The following is a 20,123-nucleotide window of genomic DNA, read 5'->3' as shown; positions in this document are numbered from 1 at the left end:
CCATGAGTTGTCCCAACAAACTATAAAATATAAATCCTTTATACAAATTATAAATCAAGTAAAATTAACTATCAATTAGATATACAGATCCTTAAACTCTTAATTATAAGGTGTGACTTGTAAGGTGTGGCTTTGGCTTGGTTATTAATTACTTTTCCTTTCTAACAGGTTGTACCATGTGTGCCATAGGGTAGCCATTTAGAGTTTTGCTATCTGTAATTTATCAGACCAAACATCTTGGTGCCTTAGGTTTCTTTGGATTAATTGTTATTTATCTTGTTGGCTAAGTGTAGCCTTTAGAACTATGACATTTTTGGTGTATCAAAACTTTTGTATGGTGTTTTGTCCAACTTGCAAGCACATGATTGTGTAAGCTCTCTGCAACCCTTCATAGAATGTGGGTTTTTCCTTGCTTTGATGTTGGGTTCAGACCTTTATCAATAAAATTTTAATTATCGAAAAAGAAATACAGATCCTTAGTCTTTCTCTACATAAAATGAACTAACAATATACATTCTATTAACATATGAATATTCAATGCACAAGAATCTGGTCTACAATATGTGGGCCATTTCAGAACGGTAACAATTTTTAGACACCTACCCTTCAAGAACATCTCAAGTTTTAATAATGAATTAATCAATCTATCATAACACTTAACATATAATGCGTTAATAGTGAATTATATTTTACATGTATAAGGTGGAAATTCAGCACAAATCCAATGCAAGGTTGTATATCTATGTTGTTTCACGTTCCCTCTTTCACCAAGTGACAAGCAAAAGAAAAACAGCAAGTATGTGCCCTAAGTCCTAACAACTATTTTGATATTTTGAGTATCATCCCAATTCTTATTTATCATTTACTTTTTACTTTTTCCACTCTCGTGCTTCATAATGACGCAGATACCAACTACCCTATATTTTACTACAATTTTGATCTTTGGCCCCATCAACTTTTCAATTTTAGCATCTTGTTCGTCCAACAAGGATCATATCATTCTAGTTTTTTTTAGTATAAATAGGAACAACAAATATGAGCAAAGGAGAGTTGGAAAAGAGATAAAACTGAAGAACTACATGGAAAAAGAGGAGAAATTTTCTATTGGTTAAGGTTCCCTCTTTCTTCCTCCTTTTTTCGACAATAATTTTTCTTCTTTAGTTCTTATATCTCATAGCCATCTTTCTTTCTCCTCTATTTCATCCTGTTTCTTCACTACGAAGGTAAGCTTTCAAGGTCTTAAATGATATAGGACCTCAGATTATTTTTTAGAAAGATAGGACCTTAGATTATTGTTAATTGTTATTTTAATTTGTGTAAGCTTATTATTATTTTAAGGGTTATGTTAACAAGTATCCCTAGTAGTAGGTTTGTATTAGATTCAATAATATTTTAACTTTTAAAAAAATCTAATTCATCACTTTTCACCATTTTTCAAAGCAATATTTATAATTTTATCCTCTTAACCAATATCCTAAAGGTACTCTTTAGCATTTCGCTTATTTTAATGACCCATGATGATTACGGAAGGTTGGGCTCAAGCCAGTGTTACTCTCGTTTTCTATCTTTTTTTTGTCTATACAAGCTCATCATGTTTTTTTTTAATATAAGCTTAAATGCATTTTTTGTCTCTCTATTTTAAATTAACTTAAATTTTAGTCCGTTGTTCTTGAAACCACTAATTTGGTTTTATGTTATATATTTATTGAGTTGATTTAATCTCTATTATTTTTGGTGATTTGCCACTTAAATGACGTGACACTGATGTGTCATGTATATGTGTTGTCTGAAAAATCAACAAAAACGATGGAGGATTAAAAAAAATTCAAAAACTGTATAATGGTACCAAAATAGTAATTTTAAGAATGTTGAGACTAAAATTTCAATTATATTAAAATAAAAGGATCAAAATGCATTTAAACGTTAAATATATTTTGAATTTAACCTATTTGTTAATAATACAAGGTCATCAGATTTTTTATCTATCAGAAATCAATTTAAAGATGATTGATTGAATGTCACGTTTCATTAACTCATAAGATGATTTGATTTGTGATAATTTGGTAATATTGAATTCAAAAATAATAATTATTGTTGAGAGGAAAAATAATGATTATAACTGTAGGTTTGTCTGATATGTGACATATGGTTAAACCTTGATATTTAAAACATTTTAGTTGAGACTACTTGGTGAACGTAAACACTAAAATAGATGTAATATCTTGTTTAACCTATGATGTTTAAGGATAAAGTCGTGCATGTTCACAACTATTTGGTCATATTTTCTAATCAGACACATATATTTGGAAAAAAAAGTGACAAGAGAAGAATTAAATAATGTGTATTTTTATGAGTGAGTGTGTCCAAATAATGTGCATCAATGGTTGTGACCATACAAGTATTTTCCATACGTAAGACAACCAAATTTTTACGACGATATGAATTTAAACCCTAATTAATAAACTTTTTTTGAGAGGTCCCTAAAATAATAAACTTGTTTCAAGTAAAACATGATTGAGACATTTGAATTGTAACGATCTTGAGCTCTTCCAACAAAGTTAAAATAAGTAATCAAACTCGTACTCATCATTTCTTCAATTTCACATACTGAATATCTTTTTAGTTGATTAAATCAACAATATATATATATGTATATTTTGCCATTAAAAAAAAAATATTCATTTTCTACTCGAGGCACTACGGTAGCAAAATCTCCACCAAACAATATAGTACAATAATTATTAAAGTGTAGACTATAAACTATTTCTTGTTTTGTGTTTGATTTTGCAATTTCTCGTGTTTGATCGTGGATTTTTGTGTTTGATTTTTTATTTTTAGGATAATTCTGTTTTTTTTTTTTTATCTTATGAATAAATTGGTTATGTTTGTATAAATTGATTGTTTCTTAATTTGTATGTTAAAACATAAAAAGACTAAAGATTAGAGATGGAACAAGTATATTACTCAAAATTATTTTATTTTAAAATTAATATAATAATTAACGATTTTATTAAAACGTGTATTACTCTAACCTCGTGGATGCTACTCTGACCATAGATAAGATGGGAATATAAATTAGTTTAGGTAATTGTATGTTCAACATAATCTGATTCACTAAAAAATATGAGAGGGAATAACTTACCCTTTTAAAGAAAAGTTTGGACATTCGTCTTCCAGGATCAAAACTCTATTTAAATAATATTTTAGTCAAGTTACATGTATTAATCGTTTAGCCGGTAAGGATTCAACTCAAATGGTATACGAACATAACTTTGAATTCCGCTGTTAATATAAGAACTTGGTTAGTGAGTAATATGTAAGTTTGTTAATGTTCAAGTCTGTTGAAAGACACTTATGTGGCAATTTGGCTGCTTAATTAGATGTTTTAGGTGCTTACGTGGCGATTCCAAATCAGAAAAAAATATACTTTTTAATTTAATTTTTATTTAAATAAAATTCCAAAATAAAAAAAGAAAATATAGTGAGTTTCATCTTCATCTGCTTCATTCCAAGTTCTTCCAAAAAGACTCAGGACCGAAGGATTTCCAGAAATAAAAATTGTTGTATGCAGGAATACTATGAATATAATAACAACATAAAGACAAGCATCACGCATTGATTCATACATGGTCATATTATTTTGTTCAATTTTGGGGAAATTAGGTTATGAAAATTGAGGAAAATCTTTTTTCTTTTGTTGTTTGATTGCTGGATTTCGATCCAATTTGTTAAATGCATCTGAGAAAGAGATAATTTCCCCTTCCTTCCAAAAAAACTCCAATTTAAGAGGGAGTAAAAAAATGAATCTTGAAGCGGTTTTGCCCATCGTCTTCTCCCCCTCTTCTAAAAATTAAACGAAACACACCAAATTAAAAAATTCCCTTTCCTTTTTCCCCACCAAAACCCTCGAACCAAACATATTTACAAAATGATGTCTTGAATTGCCGTTTCTCCGGTCCACCATTAGGGCTACCCCGCCCAAGACACATCACTTGTTTGTGGATATTAGAAAAGGAAAATGCTATTTACAGTGAGAGATAGCATCACGAAAATTTCCAGATACAATTGGCAAGTGTTTATTGTATGGTGTAATTGTTCACTTCCTATTTTTTAACCAAACCTCCTTGAATTGTGGCAAATAGTACTCCCTCCGGTCTTTATTATAAGAAACAAAACAAAAAACATCAAAACCAATACAATCATTGATTAATGTAACTTTTTGGATATTTTTACTAATATACCTTCATAGAAAATTGTGAAACATTAAATCACCCACTAACATTAAAAAAAGAACCATTAAATGAAGGGTAAAAAGGTCTTTTAAGCAATAACTACATCTTAAAAGTTGTAACTTTTTCTTATAAATAGGACCAAAATTTTTTTTGAATTTTTTTTTATAATAATGACCGGAGGGAGTACATTATAATTGGCGGTTCTTTATTGTTGAAAAGATCTGCTCATGGGAAAAAGCCCCTCACTTTCTTGTTATGAATGTTGTGCGTGAATATTTGAGCTAATTACTTAATCTGTCTTTGCAAATTGCAACCAAGAAAGACAAAACAAACAAATTAAAAGAGGGGACTGCTATGGTGCAGTTGTTTTTATGACTTTTCTGGAAAAGTCGCTTATGTGGCTTAATGGGAGAGTGCCACGTAGATGTCTTTTTAAATCGGTTATTTGGAAAAACGATTTTAAAAAGTTTTTGTTTTATATAAAAAATATTTTTTAATTTCTTTTTTATTTTTATTTTCATGTTTATCCCTTAGGATTGTGTTCCTGCTCTGATACCAGGTTTGGAGTGGGGTTTTCAGCGGAATTTTCTCGAACTTCTTTTAACATTTTCAGGTTTGGAGTGGGGTTTTCAGCGGAATTTTCTCGAACTTCTTTTAACATTTGTTCGATTTTAAATAATCCTTGAAAAGGTTTTAAGAGTGTTTTAGCTCTTTGTTTTTGTATTTGAGTAAGATTTTCTAAATCTTCTGTATCTCTTAATAGATCTTCAATATATTCTATATGATATATAACAAATTCTTTAGAATTGTAAAGAGTTTGTTTAAAAACAATTCTTTCATAATACAATTCTATTTCAGAGACTATGTCTTCTAGCCTTTTTTTGAAGAGTCTTAATTCTGTTATAAGATCTAATCCAGGCATATCTAATTGTTGATTCTCCAGCGGAGGTTTTCTTGTTCTAACATTTGATCAGTTTTTATTTGTTTTAACATTTTTTTCGATTTTTGCTAAACCTTGAAAGGGTTCTAAAAGCATTTTTGCTTTTTCTTGCTGAATACTTGTAAGAGTATTTGAATCTTCTATTTCTTCTAATAACTTAGAAATAGAATCTACATGGTAGATTATTAAATCTTGTGAAGCAAAAAGAATTTGTTTTAACATAATTCTTGTATTTTGATAATTTATTTCAGAAATTATTTCTTCTAGTTTTTGCTTATAGAGTTGTAACTCTGTTTTTAGATTTATTCCAGGCATTTTGACTTTTTATAGTTTTTGATTAATCTTATTAACCTGTATCGATAGAGTTTTTATAGAATCATGCAGATCCTTAAGCTCTTTTTCTCTGCTTATTTCGAAATCCTTCCTAGGGGGTTCGAATGAAGTGTTATTTGAGGATGAGGCATCATCTTCAAATATAGTTCGAGAACTTAATGATTTATTAAAATCCTTTTGATCTCTATTTGGTGATGTTATTCGAAGGCTTTGGCTTCTAAACAATGGTTTTTCTGTTTCTTCAAACATATTCTTTTCTACTTCTATCAAAGAAAAACTATTTCTTGTGATATCTTTAAATATTGGTGTTTCTAAAGTAATTAATGGTGTAAATAATTCATCAATATGAATTGTTTCTTTCCCTATGAATTCTATGCTATGATGTGAATTACTCAAAGCATAATTAATTCTGTAGTAAATTGTAAAAGGATGATTACCTTCTTTCATAAATGTTGAATCTTTTAGTTTATAATGAAAAACTATAGATTTATTCAAATCTATATCTTTTAGGGATAATCCCATCTGTAAATTTATATCAAATTTTATCTTTCCATATTTTAGATTGCAATTTCCTTTTGCAATTACTGCTTGTTTCTTATTTCTAATTCTAGAATCTTCTAGAGCTATTTCTAGAGGTGAATCAATACCTTTCATGAAGGTACTTTTGATTAGAATTTGAATGGTTGATATATGAATATAACCAATCTTTTTTCTCTCGTTCTCAGAAAATTTTCCAAGTCTTTTATCGATTTGTTGTTTATCTATAGTTGATATAACTATTTTTCCATTAGTTGTTTCAATTGGAATTGCTTCCTCTCCTACCATTATTCCGAATTTTAGAATATTTTTTCTTGACAAAAATTCCTTAAGTTTACTAAACTTTCTTTTAAAATTTTCTTCAGCAGTTAAAGATAAATCTGCTTCTTCAATTTTATTATCTATTATGCTATCAGCATGATAACTAGATGTTCCTTCAAAATATGAAACTTCAGACATATTTTATAATAATTCTTGATAAATTCATACCTGATTTTTCTTCAGAAATATGGGTTGTTTTGCTTCAGCAATCTGATCTTCTTCAGCAGTTTTTTCTGCTTGTGTTGAGTTTATCCCAACTCAGGGCGAATTCCTCCAGAGTATTACCTCAAGAATTCTCAACTATAGTGTTTTACCACTATAGGACCATTAGTTTTAAAGAAAAACTAAGAGGCAAAGTTTATGAAAAACTTATATTATCTCAAAACATGGTGGTTACAAATGAGCTTCGAGGCCCTTATTTATAGGATGAGAGACTCACAAGTTGGCCTTCATAGTTGGCACAACGTCTCTTTCCTTTACAGCACACGGAAAAGAAATGACATGACAGAAAGAAGAAAACGACAAAGAAAATTATATTACATAATTGCCTTAGAGATAAGGCTTATCTCTAAATGGGTCCCATGCCCACTAATTTTCTACATTTTCTTCGTTGTTTGGTGAAGCGTCACTGTCATACAACGATTCTTTGTCTGCCACGTTATTTATGTCTTTTGCACACCACTTGCATTGGTGTCCTTTGTATTTTTGAAAGTGTCGGCAGCACTCTTGTTGGATTGGGTCGGGTAGACGGCCCAAGTCTGCTTCAAGCCCACTAAAGTTTTCTTCGAACTTTAGAATTTGCTGAAGGTGTTCTTCTCTTGCTTGTTTTCTTGAGTCACTGTAGACTAGAAAACTTTCTTTTGCAGTTATTACCCTGAAATTTGGTAATTTTACTCCAAATCTGATGAGAGTATCGTAGAATTTTTCCATTTGATGCAGAAAACATTCTGGTCTTGGATCTACATCTCTTCCATCATTTGTTGGATATGAATGATTTGAAATGCCAATCTTGATTAAGTGTCTGGCTTTAATAACTTCATCGTCTTCGAACCATGGATAAGTTGAAGTAAAAGATAAAAAGAACTCTTTACCTTTTGCGAAGCTATTATTGAATTTATAAGCGATTTCGCCTATATCTTTTGGAAGAAGTTCTAGTTCATGAATTTTTCTTCATGCATCTTCTTGAAGATACATTGTTTTAATCATTCCACAATCATAGAATGATCTGACTAACTCTTTGCTTACGCCTGGGACTGTTATGGCTTTTACTTCTATCCCGTTGTTGCTAGGATAAAAACATTCTGTTTTTAACTCTTCTGAATAGTTGGTTAACCATCTCCAGTTTTTGTAGTAGTCTCCAATGGTGACTTCTTTAACAAATTTGCTTTCTCCATAGATAATTCTATCTACAGATATTTTCTTCTTAGTCTCCATTTTTGATGGCTGGACTATATTGTTTGCTGTTGCAACTTCTTTGTAAACAGCGTTGTAGGCTGTTTTTGCTTCTTCAAGGGTCTCATATCCTTTGTATCTGACATTTTTGCCGTTTGTATGTAACTTTGTGGTTTCCCAGTTTTGGTAGATACCTTTCATAGGTCCATCAAAAATTACATAAGCTTTCTTTTTACCTCCAAGTTGGCTGTCAATCTTTTGGCTTGTTTGTTTATCAATGGATTCTTTTTCTTTTCCATTTTTTCTTTCATCTTCTTCGACCTTATCGGCCCAAGATGTTTTTGGTAAATCTGCAAGGACAGTTGTTGGGTTTGTTGAAGATTTCCATCCTTTTGGTTCTATTGACTCAATTGGGATGTTTGACTCTTTTGGAGCTGAGTATTTTACATAGTAGTTGAATTTTCCAGAATCTTGACCTAGCAGATCCCAGTTTTCAGTATTTTTGGATTCTGAAACTGTTGATGTTTCTTTTTTGCATAGTTTTTCAAGGTTTTGAATTGTTAATATCATCTCCCCCTCTTCAGAAAGAAGAGTTTCTAGACGATTTTTTGCAGAGGCAATTTGCTCCTGCTTTTGCCTGAGGGAATTCTGTAATGTCTTTATAGCTGCTTCCATTCTCTTGTCAATGCATCTGCAAAGCAATTCTTTTCAGATTTTATATATTCAATATATGGGTGAAACGGTTGGAGTTTCATCTGCCATCTTACAAGTCTTCCATATTTATAATTGACACGAAGGTCATATTTCCAAAATCCAGTTACATATTTGGAATCTGTTCTTAATAAAAATCTGGTTGGAATTAATTCCATTTGCCATTTTGTTAAAACTTTAACACAACTTAATGTTTCTAATTCATGAATTGGATATCTTGTTTCGGTATCTGTAAATGATCCTGAAACATATTTACAAAGTAAAAGATCTTCATCTTTTATCTTATTTTTAATATTTTCATAAGAATAATCAATCTTAGTATCTTTTGATACTAATCTTTCTGATGAATCAGAGAGTTTGTCCAATTTCTCTTTCGAGCTACTAGACTTAGCGTACTGGGTTGCTCCAGTATCTTTCATTCCTTGTTGATGGGTTACATCACCAACATAGTTTCCCGAATCATCAAGATTCAGTATCGCTTTACCATTGGGTAGAGCTTTCATACAACCTGCCCAGGTTGTTTTATCAGCATCAATCTCAACAATTAAAAAATCATTTTCTGTTGGATTGTATAAGCTGGGTAAAACTTTAATTTTTCTTTTAATAGTTTTTACAGTTAGAGTATCTTGTTCAGTCCATGACCATGGAACTTTCTCAGATATCTTTTTCTGTAAAATCTTTCTTTCAGTTGCCAAATTTTTGAAAAATCCTTCATTGGCAATATAATTCAAACATCCTAAAAATCTTTGAATTTGTTTTCGATCTTTCAATTCATCAGGGAAAGCTTGGATCTTTTCCTGAACATGTGGAGATAAATCGAGAGTGCCATTTTCCTTAAAAATAAGGCCTAAATACTCGATTTCCTTTTTGGCTAATTGTGATTTCTTTTTTGAAATAACAATTCCCTTTTCTGAAATTCTGTTTAAAACAATTTCTACATCTTTAAGATGTTGTTCTTTAGTTCCTTTTGTAAAAACTAAAATGTCATCAATATATGCCAAACATATATGTTCTAATCCTCTAAGAGCATTATCCATAAATCTTTGGTATATAGATGGTGCTTGTTTTAGTCCAAATGGAAGAACATTCCATTGGTAGTGTCCTTGTGGACATGAAAAAGCTGTTAAAGGCTTAGTTCCTTCTGAAAGTCTGATTTGATAGTATCCTGATTTTGCATCAAAAGATGAAAACCAATCACATCCTTTTATTTTTTGCAAAATATAATCCTTTCGTGGTAATTTATAAGAATCTCCGATTGTAGCATCATTGAGTTTCTTATAATTTATCACCATTCTAGCTTTTCCTCTTTTTATTTCATTGTGATTAGTCACATAAAAAGCGGGTGCTGAATGTGGACTTGCAGATGGAGTAATTAACTTCTTTTCTTGAAGTTCTTTTATATCCTTTTGAAATTCTAATTTATCTTGTACTGAATAAGGCATTTTATATTTTACATTAATCTCCTTATTAGGATCTCGTAATTTGATGGTAACAAGTTCATGATTTGTATTTTTCAGATTATCCAGAGGATCTTCTGAACATACAGTATCAAGTTTTTGTTCTATTTCTTCAAGATTTAAAAAGAATTTTTCTTCTTCCCAAATACTCTTTAGGTTTATAAGGTTTTCAGAAATTAATTGAATAATCTCATTTCTAGTTATAATTTTTGTAGTTATAACTTTTGTCTTTTCTTTGGGGTTTGCTAAATTTTTCCAAAGTAAAGAAATAGTTTTGACATTTTGCACAAACGGTGCATATAACTTTAAAAAGTTATTTCCAATGATTAAATCTAATCCTGAATCATGGAGATAAATTGTTGGTATGAAGAATTCATGACCTTCTATAGTAATTGAGATGTTTCTCAAAACAAACCATATTTGATGTTTTGATTTATCTGCAACAATTATTTCTTTGGGTTTTCCTAATCTTTTCCAATCTCTTGATATGCTTCGTTTTCCAAAGCATAATGTTGCGCCTGTATCTAAATAGGCTAAAATTTCCTTCTTGCGAAGTTTTATTTTGATAAAGGTAGCACTAGGGTTTCCTTTACTCAAAATCTTGGTTCTGCTCATCTTCAGAATCTGTACAAAGTTCATAAAAACTTTGTTGCTCCCAATCAGAATCTGAATCTGATTCTACTGGTTCATAACCTATTCTATAGATCATGTTTAAAACTTGTTTCTTTTCTTTAGAAACTTTCTTTGGACATTCATTAGCATAATGTCCTGTTTCATGGCATAGCCAACATGTGCATGATTTTTTACCTTTAGGACAGGTTTTATTTTTTCTAGGGTACTCCCTTTTTCTTCTATAGAATCTTTTCTTCCTATGTTTCTTTTTATCATAGGAAAATCTTTTAAATTTCTTCCTTCTAGGATATTTTCTTCTTTTCCTAGTTTTTTCACAACCATATGCTCCAATTTTTCCTTGGATTCTATCGCAGCACAAACCTATTCGTGCATCTCGTTTTGATTGTTTCTTTAGGCATTGTTCTTGCATCCAATTTCTAAGAATAGAAATTCTAGCTCCTAAAGTATCTTTAACCTTTCCTGAAGATTCTGCACTGTTAAATTCAGTTTGGATTATTTGGGACATTGCCATAGGTAATTTTTGGTAAAATAATTCGACGACCTTTTGGTTTTCTCTAGTGTCTTTATTTAAATCATAATATAATTGTGAAAATTCACAAATATAATTTTCTATGTAACAAGGATTACATATGGATAAATTCATTATTCTCCATAATTTTTCGGCATTAAAAGTGGTATTTGAGTCTACCGTATCTTGCCATCCCTTAAACTCATTTAAAAGCCATTCAAAGACTTTATTAATCATTCCGATACTATTTTCTGCAGTTTGTTCCTCGTCAGGTTTTTCAGCTAAAAATTTATATGCATTACCTTCTGTTCTACACAAAAGATAATTAAAAATCTGTTTTGGAGTTAAATTTTTTAAATCGCTATCTAGTTGTATTTGGATAATGTTTTTATTATACCAACTTCTTATGGCTTGAGCTAGATTGTCAACACAATCAATGTTTAGAATTCCACTTCCATCATTAACACTATGTTTAGGAATATAACTCATAGGAATTCTTTGGAATTTAGCTTGAGAGAATTCTCTATGGAATTCTGTATTCCAATTATAAGAGGGTCCTCTTTTTGTTCCTGAGCTTTCGCCCATCTCTAATTGTTCTATTTTAACGAAATTTCCATCGTCTTTTGATTCATCATCAGAACTAAAGTCGTAGACAAAATCTTTTAGATCTTTAGGTTCAGGTTCTTCCTTAATGGAATCTTTTTCACTTATGTCTAAAGTAGCCATAAGTTGATCTAGTTTTTCGAGTTGATACTCTATGTTTTCTTCTATACTCATCTTCTATAGTTAGTAAATAAAGATGTTTCAATTTTTTCCTTATTCTTCCCCCCTTCTTTAAGTTGAGGAGAATGATTTTGCTTACAACAACAATTTTTTATGATATAATTAATCATATCAGTTATATTGTTTAACTGAGGATTAAAAGAATGATATATATGAGGATATTTATGATTCTCATTTTTGTTGTAGCACGGAAAATCTTTTTCCATATTTACCCAAGTTTCATGGGGTCTTTCTAATCCTTGCTCATAATCTTTCGTAAACATATTATTTTGTTTATAGATTTGAGGTAAGGTTTCAAGAAAAGAAATTTGTCTTTCAAATCTCTCATTTAATTTTTTGGTTTCGTCAAGCAAAGCTTTAACTCTGGTTGTGAGTGTATTATTTTCTTCACTCATCTAGCTATTTCTTTAAGTTTATTCCTTAAATCTTGAGCTAATCCTTTATATTCATTATATAAAAAATGATCTATATTTTCATGGCTTTCATATAAATATTTGTCTAAAAAATATTCAGCCGTTGTATCACACCATCTAATTTGTGCTTTAACTAGTGTAATATCTTGATAATTTGGACATAATATAAAGGGTTGTAAAATACATTTCCCTGTTGGTCCTTTAATAAATTCCATTTTTTTTTATTTTTATTTTTTTATTTTTTTATTTTAGACTTTTAAAGCCGGTTTTCTTCAAACTGATTTAAAATGTTTGACTTTATTGGAAAAGTCATTTGGGTGACTGTACCGTAGAATTCACCATTAAAAGATGCATAGCTCTACTCTGATTGACAATAAAAAATGCTAGTCCTAGTCCTAGTTCTGATAATCTTAAATTTTCCAGAAACATGTTGGCTCACATGAAGTGAGTTACACGTGGTCTCTAGTAATTGCATGCATGATATCCGCCACAGTCACGTGTCCGCTGAATAAAGACATTGAGTTATCTCACCTTTACCACCTCAAGCCATCACACGTCATCATTACACGTGGTGAAAGATGGTAGTAGCATTCCACAGTAGTATTTTGACACGTGGCAGATGGAGTTTATTTATTTATATATCCAACCTTCATTTTTCGTTTATAAAAGCCATAGTTACAACCAAAGTCCAATCTGAAGCCATAGCTTGACTTGCAAGACTATAAGGATTGATTGGGTTTGAGGTGAGGAATATTATACAGGATTGATTTACAAAAAGGGAGAACAAGACAAGGTTAATTGTTTTCCGGGAAAGTGATAGAAAAAATGGTCGCTACTGAGGTACCAATTCTCTCTAGGATTGACCGATTGGATAACATGGTGAGTATCCTATCTTAATCAATTAGTAGTAGTTTAGTACATTCAATTCATATATATTTATTTGTTCAAAAAAAAAAAAAATTCATATATATTTATTCTTCTAATTTTGTCAATACTTATTGCTATTTCAAACATCTTAGTACGTATACGGTATACTTATAGATAGGTAATAGAGCAATCAAACCCTAGGTGACTTAGGTGTGTTTCATTTTAAAATATTATTAAGTTTTTTTTTTTTTTACTTGTCCTTCTAAATCCTCCCCTCAGAGAAAAATAATCCATAAACCTTTTAATTATTCAAACCGACTTATATCTTATAATTTTTTTTACCACGACTTATATCTTGTAATTAGAAGTTAGTAAATTTAACTTAGGTGTAATATTAATTCTTATGAATATTTAACTAGGGAAGAGAGATTTAAATTTCCTCTTTTTTTTTTTTTTTAAATTATTGGTTCAATAAGTTTAACATTTGAACCCAATTATGCTTCATTTATTTTTTCTTAAAAAGCCTTTTTTTTTTATCCAGTTGAGGCAGTTAGAGGAAATTAGAGGATACAACCGATCACCAAAGAGCTCATGTGCATCCCCTCCAACAAGTGGAAGTGATGGACGTGTTTCATCCGTTGATTTCTCACCAAAGAGCTTGGAGAAGCACTGCCGTCCGATCGAGAGCGTGATAATGGAGACTGAAGTCAAAGGAACGTTGATAGAGAGGCTCAAACAAGTGGAGGATCGGATGCTAAAGGTAACGTTCACGTGTGTTATTTTTTACCCTTAGATATTGTGGTGTATGTATGATAATGTTATAGGGTCTAAAGTATTGTTTAAAAAATTTGTTTGTAGCTAGAAGAAGATTGGATGGCAGAGAAGAAAAAAGAAGAAGAAGAAGAGAAGAAAATAGTTAAGAGGCCAAAAAAGGGTTTGAAACAACTTATGAAGCAGTGTATGATCAAATCAAGAAGAGAACATGATAAGAAGTAGTAATAAAAAGCACAAGTTATGAATTGTAATCTGTATAGCTAAGGCACTTTTTGAGACACGGTTTACCTAATCAATTTTAGTTAAGAAAATGTTGTATCTACTATTTACAATAGTAGTATGATGTTTAAATGTCATTTTTATTTTTTACAAATGATGTTTTTAAGTTAATTCCTTTAATTTCAAGCATTTTATGAGGAATATACTAACTTTTTATTATAGTTTTGAACCATTAAAACGAGTTGTATACATTTTTTTAGAAATAATGTACATGCCTTTTTTATTCTCTCTTCTTCTTTCTCTCTCCATTGTTTTTCACCAATCACAAGAGGTGAAAAGTGGTTGTCACCAAAGTTGTTTAATATTAGTTGTACAAATATCACTCCTCATTTAGAAGCGTGTTACACATGATTGTTGAAGTTGTTAGGTGTCAACATAATTAGAATGTTAGGTCTTTATAATAATTTTCTATGGTTTGCTCTAAGTTTGTCTATATGTATGTATGTCTGTCCATCCATCTTTTTTGGTGGTGGTTGAGGTTCGATCCCCGAACCTTGCATATATTATGTATTATTCCTATCAACTGAGCTAAGCTCACGAGGACATCCCCATCCATCTATATAAAATATAATATTTTCTAAATAAAAATACACGAGATTATAAATTCTCTAGTCTTATTTATAATTTAGATACTAATGATAGTTATCATTCTCATATAAACAGAATTTGCGTGCCTTATTTTTTAAAATTTATATGCTTAATTAATAAAGAACTTAATTATATGAGATGAAGCTCTCATCACACACAAATTATGTTTTGGAACTTTAGATAAATTCTTCAGAAACATAATGAGTGATGCCAAGTCTTCTATGCCCAACATATTTGAAGGAAAAGTTATAGACTTTAGCGGTGATTTTTGATAAATCCTTCCAGTAATTTCAAGATGTGGTTAAATTGACATTGTTCATGCAAACAATAGACGTCTCTTATATTTGAGATCATTGCATTGTTTTAACTCTTACAAAGAACAATTAGTTACAAAATGGATCACCAAATTTAAACTCTTAATAATTAGAATCTTTGTGTACACTTCTTCAGGGTTTTGCATCCGTGGTCTCTATGGTTATACTCGAAGGCTTTGGAGGATAACCTTCACTATTCCGTGATCTCATTGTACTTACAAATCCTATGTTAGTCTTTAATAACGACAAAAAGTGGAAGGATACGCAGTATATATATATATATATATATATATATATATATATATATATATATATATATATATATATATTATATATAATAGTGGAATAATTGACATAATTCTCACTTAGACAATCAAAAGTGACTGACTAAACTGCAAGAATTTTTACTTTCTTTGAGTCAGCTAAACAAATTCTCTGTCTCATTTATGTATTTTATTTTGTTCTATCTTGAATGTTACCCTTTTTAGTGAACATTTGATGCTTTGTTTTTCTTAATTTATATATACCACCAAGTTCTTATCAATTGATGGATTTTGATGTAGCGTTTGAAACTTAAATTGCAATGTTGGACATATACTAGACATTTACGTGCAAGTGCGAAGGTTAACAATTACTTATCCTATCATTGTTTTTTTGTATATTTCTATTCAAAAATTCAAATAAGTCTAGGAAACAATATAGATCTATTGATGCTTGATTATGGACTATTGATTTTCTGATCTACAAATTCAAATGTCTTATGTTACATTTAAAGTGATTAGCCAAAAGAAAGGTAGCATATTAATTTCTAAATAAAACACTATACTCGGTTGAATTTCCATGTTAATTTATATGCAAATTAGAGGGTTTGTGTTAGAACGTTGGCATTCTTTTACTCCCAAAACCTTACAACCAATGTGAAACAATTTAAGATATAAATTCTGAAATATTTAAATCTTAATTTAATTCAAAGAGTATTTTGCTTTGTAACTAACTATGAAGGATGGACCTTCATAAAAAAATAAATTAATATAGCTCAACATGTGACAGTTGAAACTAAAACTCACGATTTTGAGAAGAGATCTTGTCCTTCATAACAGGAAAATGGTTATAGTGCCACTATGATATAACATAGCCCAAGCAAGCAATCTATAAAACCCCGCACTCTCACTCTCACTCTCACTATTAACTCAATTGCACACTAACCGACTCTCCACGTTCCCTTCCGATCGTTTTCCTTCACTGAGACGCGTGCTGCTCTTCTTCTTCTTCTTCTTCTCCATCGTTCTGGGCCTCTCTCTCTCTCTCTCTCTCTCTCTCTCTCTCTCTCTCTCATATGTTTATCATTTTTCGATTATCACGGTTTCCAATTTCGTAAATTTAATTACGATTATTAGGGTTCTAGGGTTTTATCCTTTTTCAAAGGATTTGTTTTTTCGATATGAGTTTCTAAGCAAAGTTTATATATTGTTTCAACTATACTCACTTTCTAATTACAAGAACATTTGAATCTTCTATGTTTTTCTTCTTAGGTTTCAAATTTCTTAGGGTTTCAAATTTTTCAATTTAACTAGGGTCTAGGGTTTCACCCTTTTTCAAAGGTTTTGTTTTTTCCTAATGGGTTTCTAAGCAAACTATATATTTTTTTAATGGTTTCTAAGGTTTTGTTTTTTTCCTAATGAGTTTCAAGTAAGATAAATTCTTGTATGGTCTCTTACCTAACAAATCATCTTTAGTTACAACCAATAAAAATATGACACGTAATAAAAAATTGAAACAAGTTGATTCTCTCTCCTATTATTTATGAAAACCATCTTCAAAACCGTCTGGCCACTACACACTCCGAGAAAAAACTATTTCAATTTTCATTTATTCATTTGTTTTTAATTTAGAAATAATGATATGTCATGTTTTGGTTGGTTGTGACTAAAGATGACTTGTTAGGTAAGAGATCATACAAGAATTTATCTTCAAACTAGACTTTCGACCCGTGCATCGCACGGGTCTTATCAACTATAATAGACACAAATAAATTATATCACATATTTTTATTGATGTTAAATAAGTCATAGAAAAATTGTGTTACCATTAATGTTACATTGTATTTTTTGGGAATTATATTTTCTATCGATAAATATTGTTGCAGAAAATTTTAGTTATCATAAATTATGAAATAATTCACTATAACCACATTTAAAGTTACAATGTATCGTGAAAATACAAACATTGGCAACAATATATATATTCTTAAATGTTTAAGAGGTTGCCCTTGACTATTCAACTTTTAATTCCGGCTTGTGATTTGAAAGTCCAAAGTAGTAATTGTGTTGAATTTGTCCAAAGTAATAATTGCGTGAAGAAATTCAGAAATGTGAACATCATCCATTGCGTCCATCCACCTTATGAGATTTTATATAGTGCATTTATTTTATTTTATGTTAATCTAATTTGCAAGTACATAATTTTTTACCAACCCTGTGTACGATGATTATTACCACCTATAGGCAAAATAGTTTTAATAGAAAGAAAGAAAGGATAGTTAAGAGAAAATTTGAGTATGGTAATATCCTTGGATATCAGTGGCATGATCAGTCAATAAAAATATTGAATGAAATGTTCAACTAAATAATGTAGGAAGTATACTCTTTCAACAAAAAAAAAATGTAGGAAGTATACACCTTCACTTCCACAAATGTAAGGAATAAATTAGGATTAATTAATAAAAATGATATGGTATATAGAGACCAAAAAAAAGTTAGAGTCCCTTGGATAAAAAAATATGATGACAGTCCCTATATCTAAAATGAACACTCGTACCCTTAGTGCAATGACACATAATTTTCCCGTTCTAATATGAACCCTCTTTAAGATTTGTATAAGATTGGGAAGACAATAATTGTGGTACACAAAATGTCTCACAACATGAAGCACAAAAGTAATGACAGTAAGAACATCTCAGAAGGCAGATGTACCATTTTCTTTTCTAAGTGGCTAATCCTAAAGACTTCGTTTTTCTTCCATTACATGTTGATGGTTTATGAACCCCGTAAGTAACACACAAACAAAAAAGAACGCAAAAGTACATAGCAGTCCATACAATTCAACCATGATCGACGCCGGCACCATGAAAGGCTTCAACATAACTTTATACACCAACTCTAAAGAAATAAGTTGGAATCTTGCTAATGAGCTCTTACAAAGAAACAAATAAAAAAAAAACTTTATCTTAACGCATAGAGAGACAAATTGCAATGAGCTCTTAAAACCTCATCAACCAAATCAATTTTTAGGGAAAAAAAAAGAGCTCATTAGTTGCAAATCAATGAACTCAAACGAATAAGAAACTAAGAATCAAAAGTTTATTGGATTTACATTAATAAACTAATGCATAAATTGATTGGAGAGTACAACCACATCAATCGTGTGGCTAAGAATTTTCAGTTCCCTCTCATTTACTATATCGCCACATCGACACCGCCAACATATCAAGCTCTTTAATCCCAACCTCTGTTGATTTTTCCAATTTTTTGAATCCAAACCCTGAAAGACAAAATAATCACCACTTTATTAACAAATAATAATTACAAACAAAAAAAAATCTCTAATGCAGAAAAACGCCTCTTTGATTTACACCGCATCCATGTTACTGTTTTCTCTTACTGTTGGCTCTCACGTGATTAAAACTTACAAATTTGAAGTCATCTTTAGTAGTATTATTGGAGGGACAGAAGCTCTAAAATTACTTTCATCCCATAATCTTCCAAAATTGTCTTCCATTTATTTACTTGTTTCTAAAATAAAGTTGTGAGAAAACATAGGATTTGTATCTCAAGTAAAATTGTAAGCAAAACACCGAAAAGATGAATAGAATAGCAAGATTGGAATGTATTTATAGTGGGAAATCGGTTGTAGAAGTCATGCCTCGGAAACCAACGTAAGTTAGATGATTGGTTATGTAACCGGCATGGGGTATGGGAAAGGTGAAAATTATTAGCATGAAAAAAAATTCATTGAAACCACCAAGAGTTATTGTCACGAGGTTTATTATGGAAAACCAAACAGTCATGATTTGAATTGAAAAGTGGGGATAGAATAGGAGGGAAACATTGGAGGGTTTAGTGACTAATCACAATTAATGAAGGATTATTAGAGGGAAAAATTAGGTTAAATGATTGCATGACCTAATAAGCATTTAGAGTAAGGGATAATACGTTGCACAGTAAGTTTCTAATTACAACAAAAATCAAATCTTTTGTATTATCTTCTGTATTTTCTCAATGTTTGTTTATTTTTTCGATTATTAGGGTTCTAAATATACTTCGTCTTTTTGTTATGATTATTAAATTTATTTACTTTCTTTTCAGCAACATGAGCACAAATTTTGAAGGGTGGTTTGGAATGGAATTTTCTATCCCTTTCAGCAATTTCAGTTTCTATTTTCAGATTCTTTTACATGCAACTTATTGTTATTATATCGTTTGTTAGGAAGTTAAAGTTTGTAAGACATGTCTCTCGACCAAGATGTCACTTTGGCTGCTACCCTTATCCATCCATGGATTTCCTGTGCCAGTTGGTGCAAGGATCAAAATTGCTCTTCTTAGTCAGGCTGATGGCTTTGATACTATCACAACATGTATGACTTTGTAGCATTCTTTCTCTTTTTGGTTGATGACTGTGATCAAAAAGTAACAAGAGCAACCGAGAAAATAGTATCCATTGGAAGATGACATTCGACTGGGTTCAGATAAAACCCCAAGTAAGGTAAGAATCTATGACGGACAAGCTTGGCTTTCCATTGGAAGCCGCCCTTAGAAACAAATTTCAAGTTCTCCACTATTTTGAACTTTTTTTTCTTCTACGGTCTTTATGCCATCAATGACCCATTGAAAAGAAGACTCATCCATGGTGCTGAAAGGGGGAGAAAGAGAGATTAGTAAACCTTGTTCTGATTTATTCCACGATATCCTTCAATTAGTCCATTCAACAATGTACGTGTGTCAAGTGGCATGGAGTAAAATCAGTGAAATGTGGGGTTAAGGAA

The 20,123-nt window shown here is 30.7% G+C and overlaps 1 protein-coding gene and 1 long non-coding RNA gene across 2 annotated transcripts; one reads left to right on the top strand and one right to left on the bottom strand.

The window, feature by feature from the left end:
• Positions 1–12,949: 12,949 nt before the first annotated feature.
• LOC146898176 (uncharacterized) lies at positions 12,950–14,274 on the top strand. The gene is made up of 3 exons (XM_085735997.1): positions 12,950–13,139; positions 13,669–13,887; positions 13,986–14,274. The coding sequence occupies exons 1-3, from the start codon at positions 13,086–13,088 to the stop codon at positions 14,121–14,123; spliced, it is 411 nt and encodes a 136-aa protein (XP_085592123.1). The 5' UTR covers positions 12,950–13,085; the 3' UTR covers positions 14,124–14,274.
• A 3,723-nt stretch (positions 14,275–17,997) lies between these two features.
• On the bottom strand, positions 17,998–19,222 carry LOC146898175 (uncharacterized). The gene is made up of 2 exons (XR_015022622.1): positions 18,771–19,222; positions 17,998–18,622 (listed from the first exon to the last, which is right to left on the bottom strand). It is a non-coding gene; the product is annotated as an uncharacterized LOC146898175 (long non-coding RNA).
• Between the last annotated feature and the right edge of the window lie 901 nt (positions 19,223–20,123).

The sequence above is a fragment of the Medicago sativa genome, chromosome 8, assembly GCF_051527215.1.
Source record: "Medicago sativa cultivar Bolivia chromosome 8, Bolivia_mono, whole genome shotgun sequence".
NCBI classification, from domain to species: domain Eukaryota; kingdom Viridiplantae; phylum Streptophyta; class Magnoliopsida; order Fabales; family Fabaceae; genus Medicago; species Medicago sativa.
The sequence above is the reverse complement of the archived record's forward strand: the minus strand, read 5'-3'. Positions and strand labels throughout refer to the sequence as shown.

Excerpts from the sequence above, each read along its gene's own strand:
- LOC146898176 (XM_085735997.1), top strand. The coding sequence starts at position 13,086 with ATGGTCGCTACTGAGGTACCAATTCTCTCTAGGATTGACCGATTGGAT. Across the intron at positions 13,140-13,668 it reads TTGACCGATTGGATAACATG|TTGAGGCAGTTAGAGGAAAT; the intron begins GTGAGTATCCTA and ends TTTTTTATCCAG. Across the intron at positions 13,888-13,985 it reads TGGAGGATCGGATGCTAAAG|CTAGAAGAAGATTGGATGGC; the intron begins GTAACGTTCACG and ends ATTTGTTTGTAG.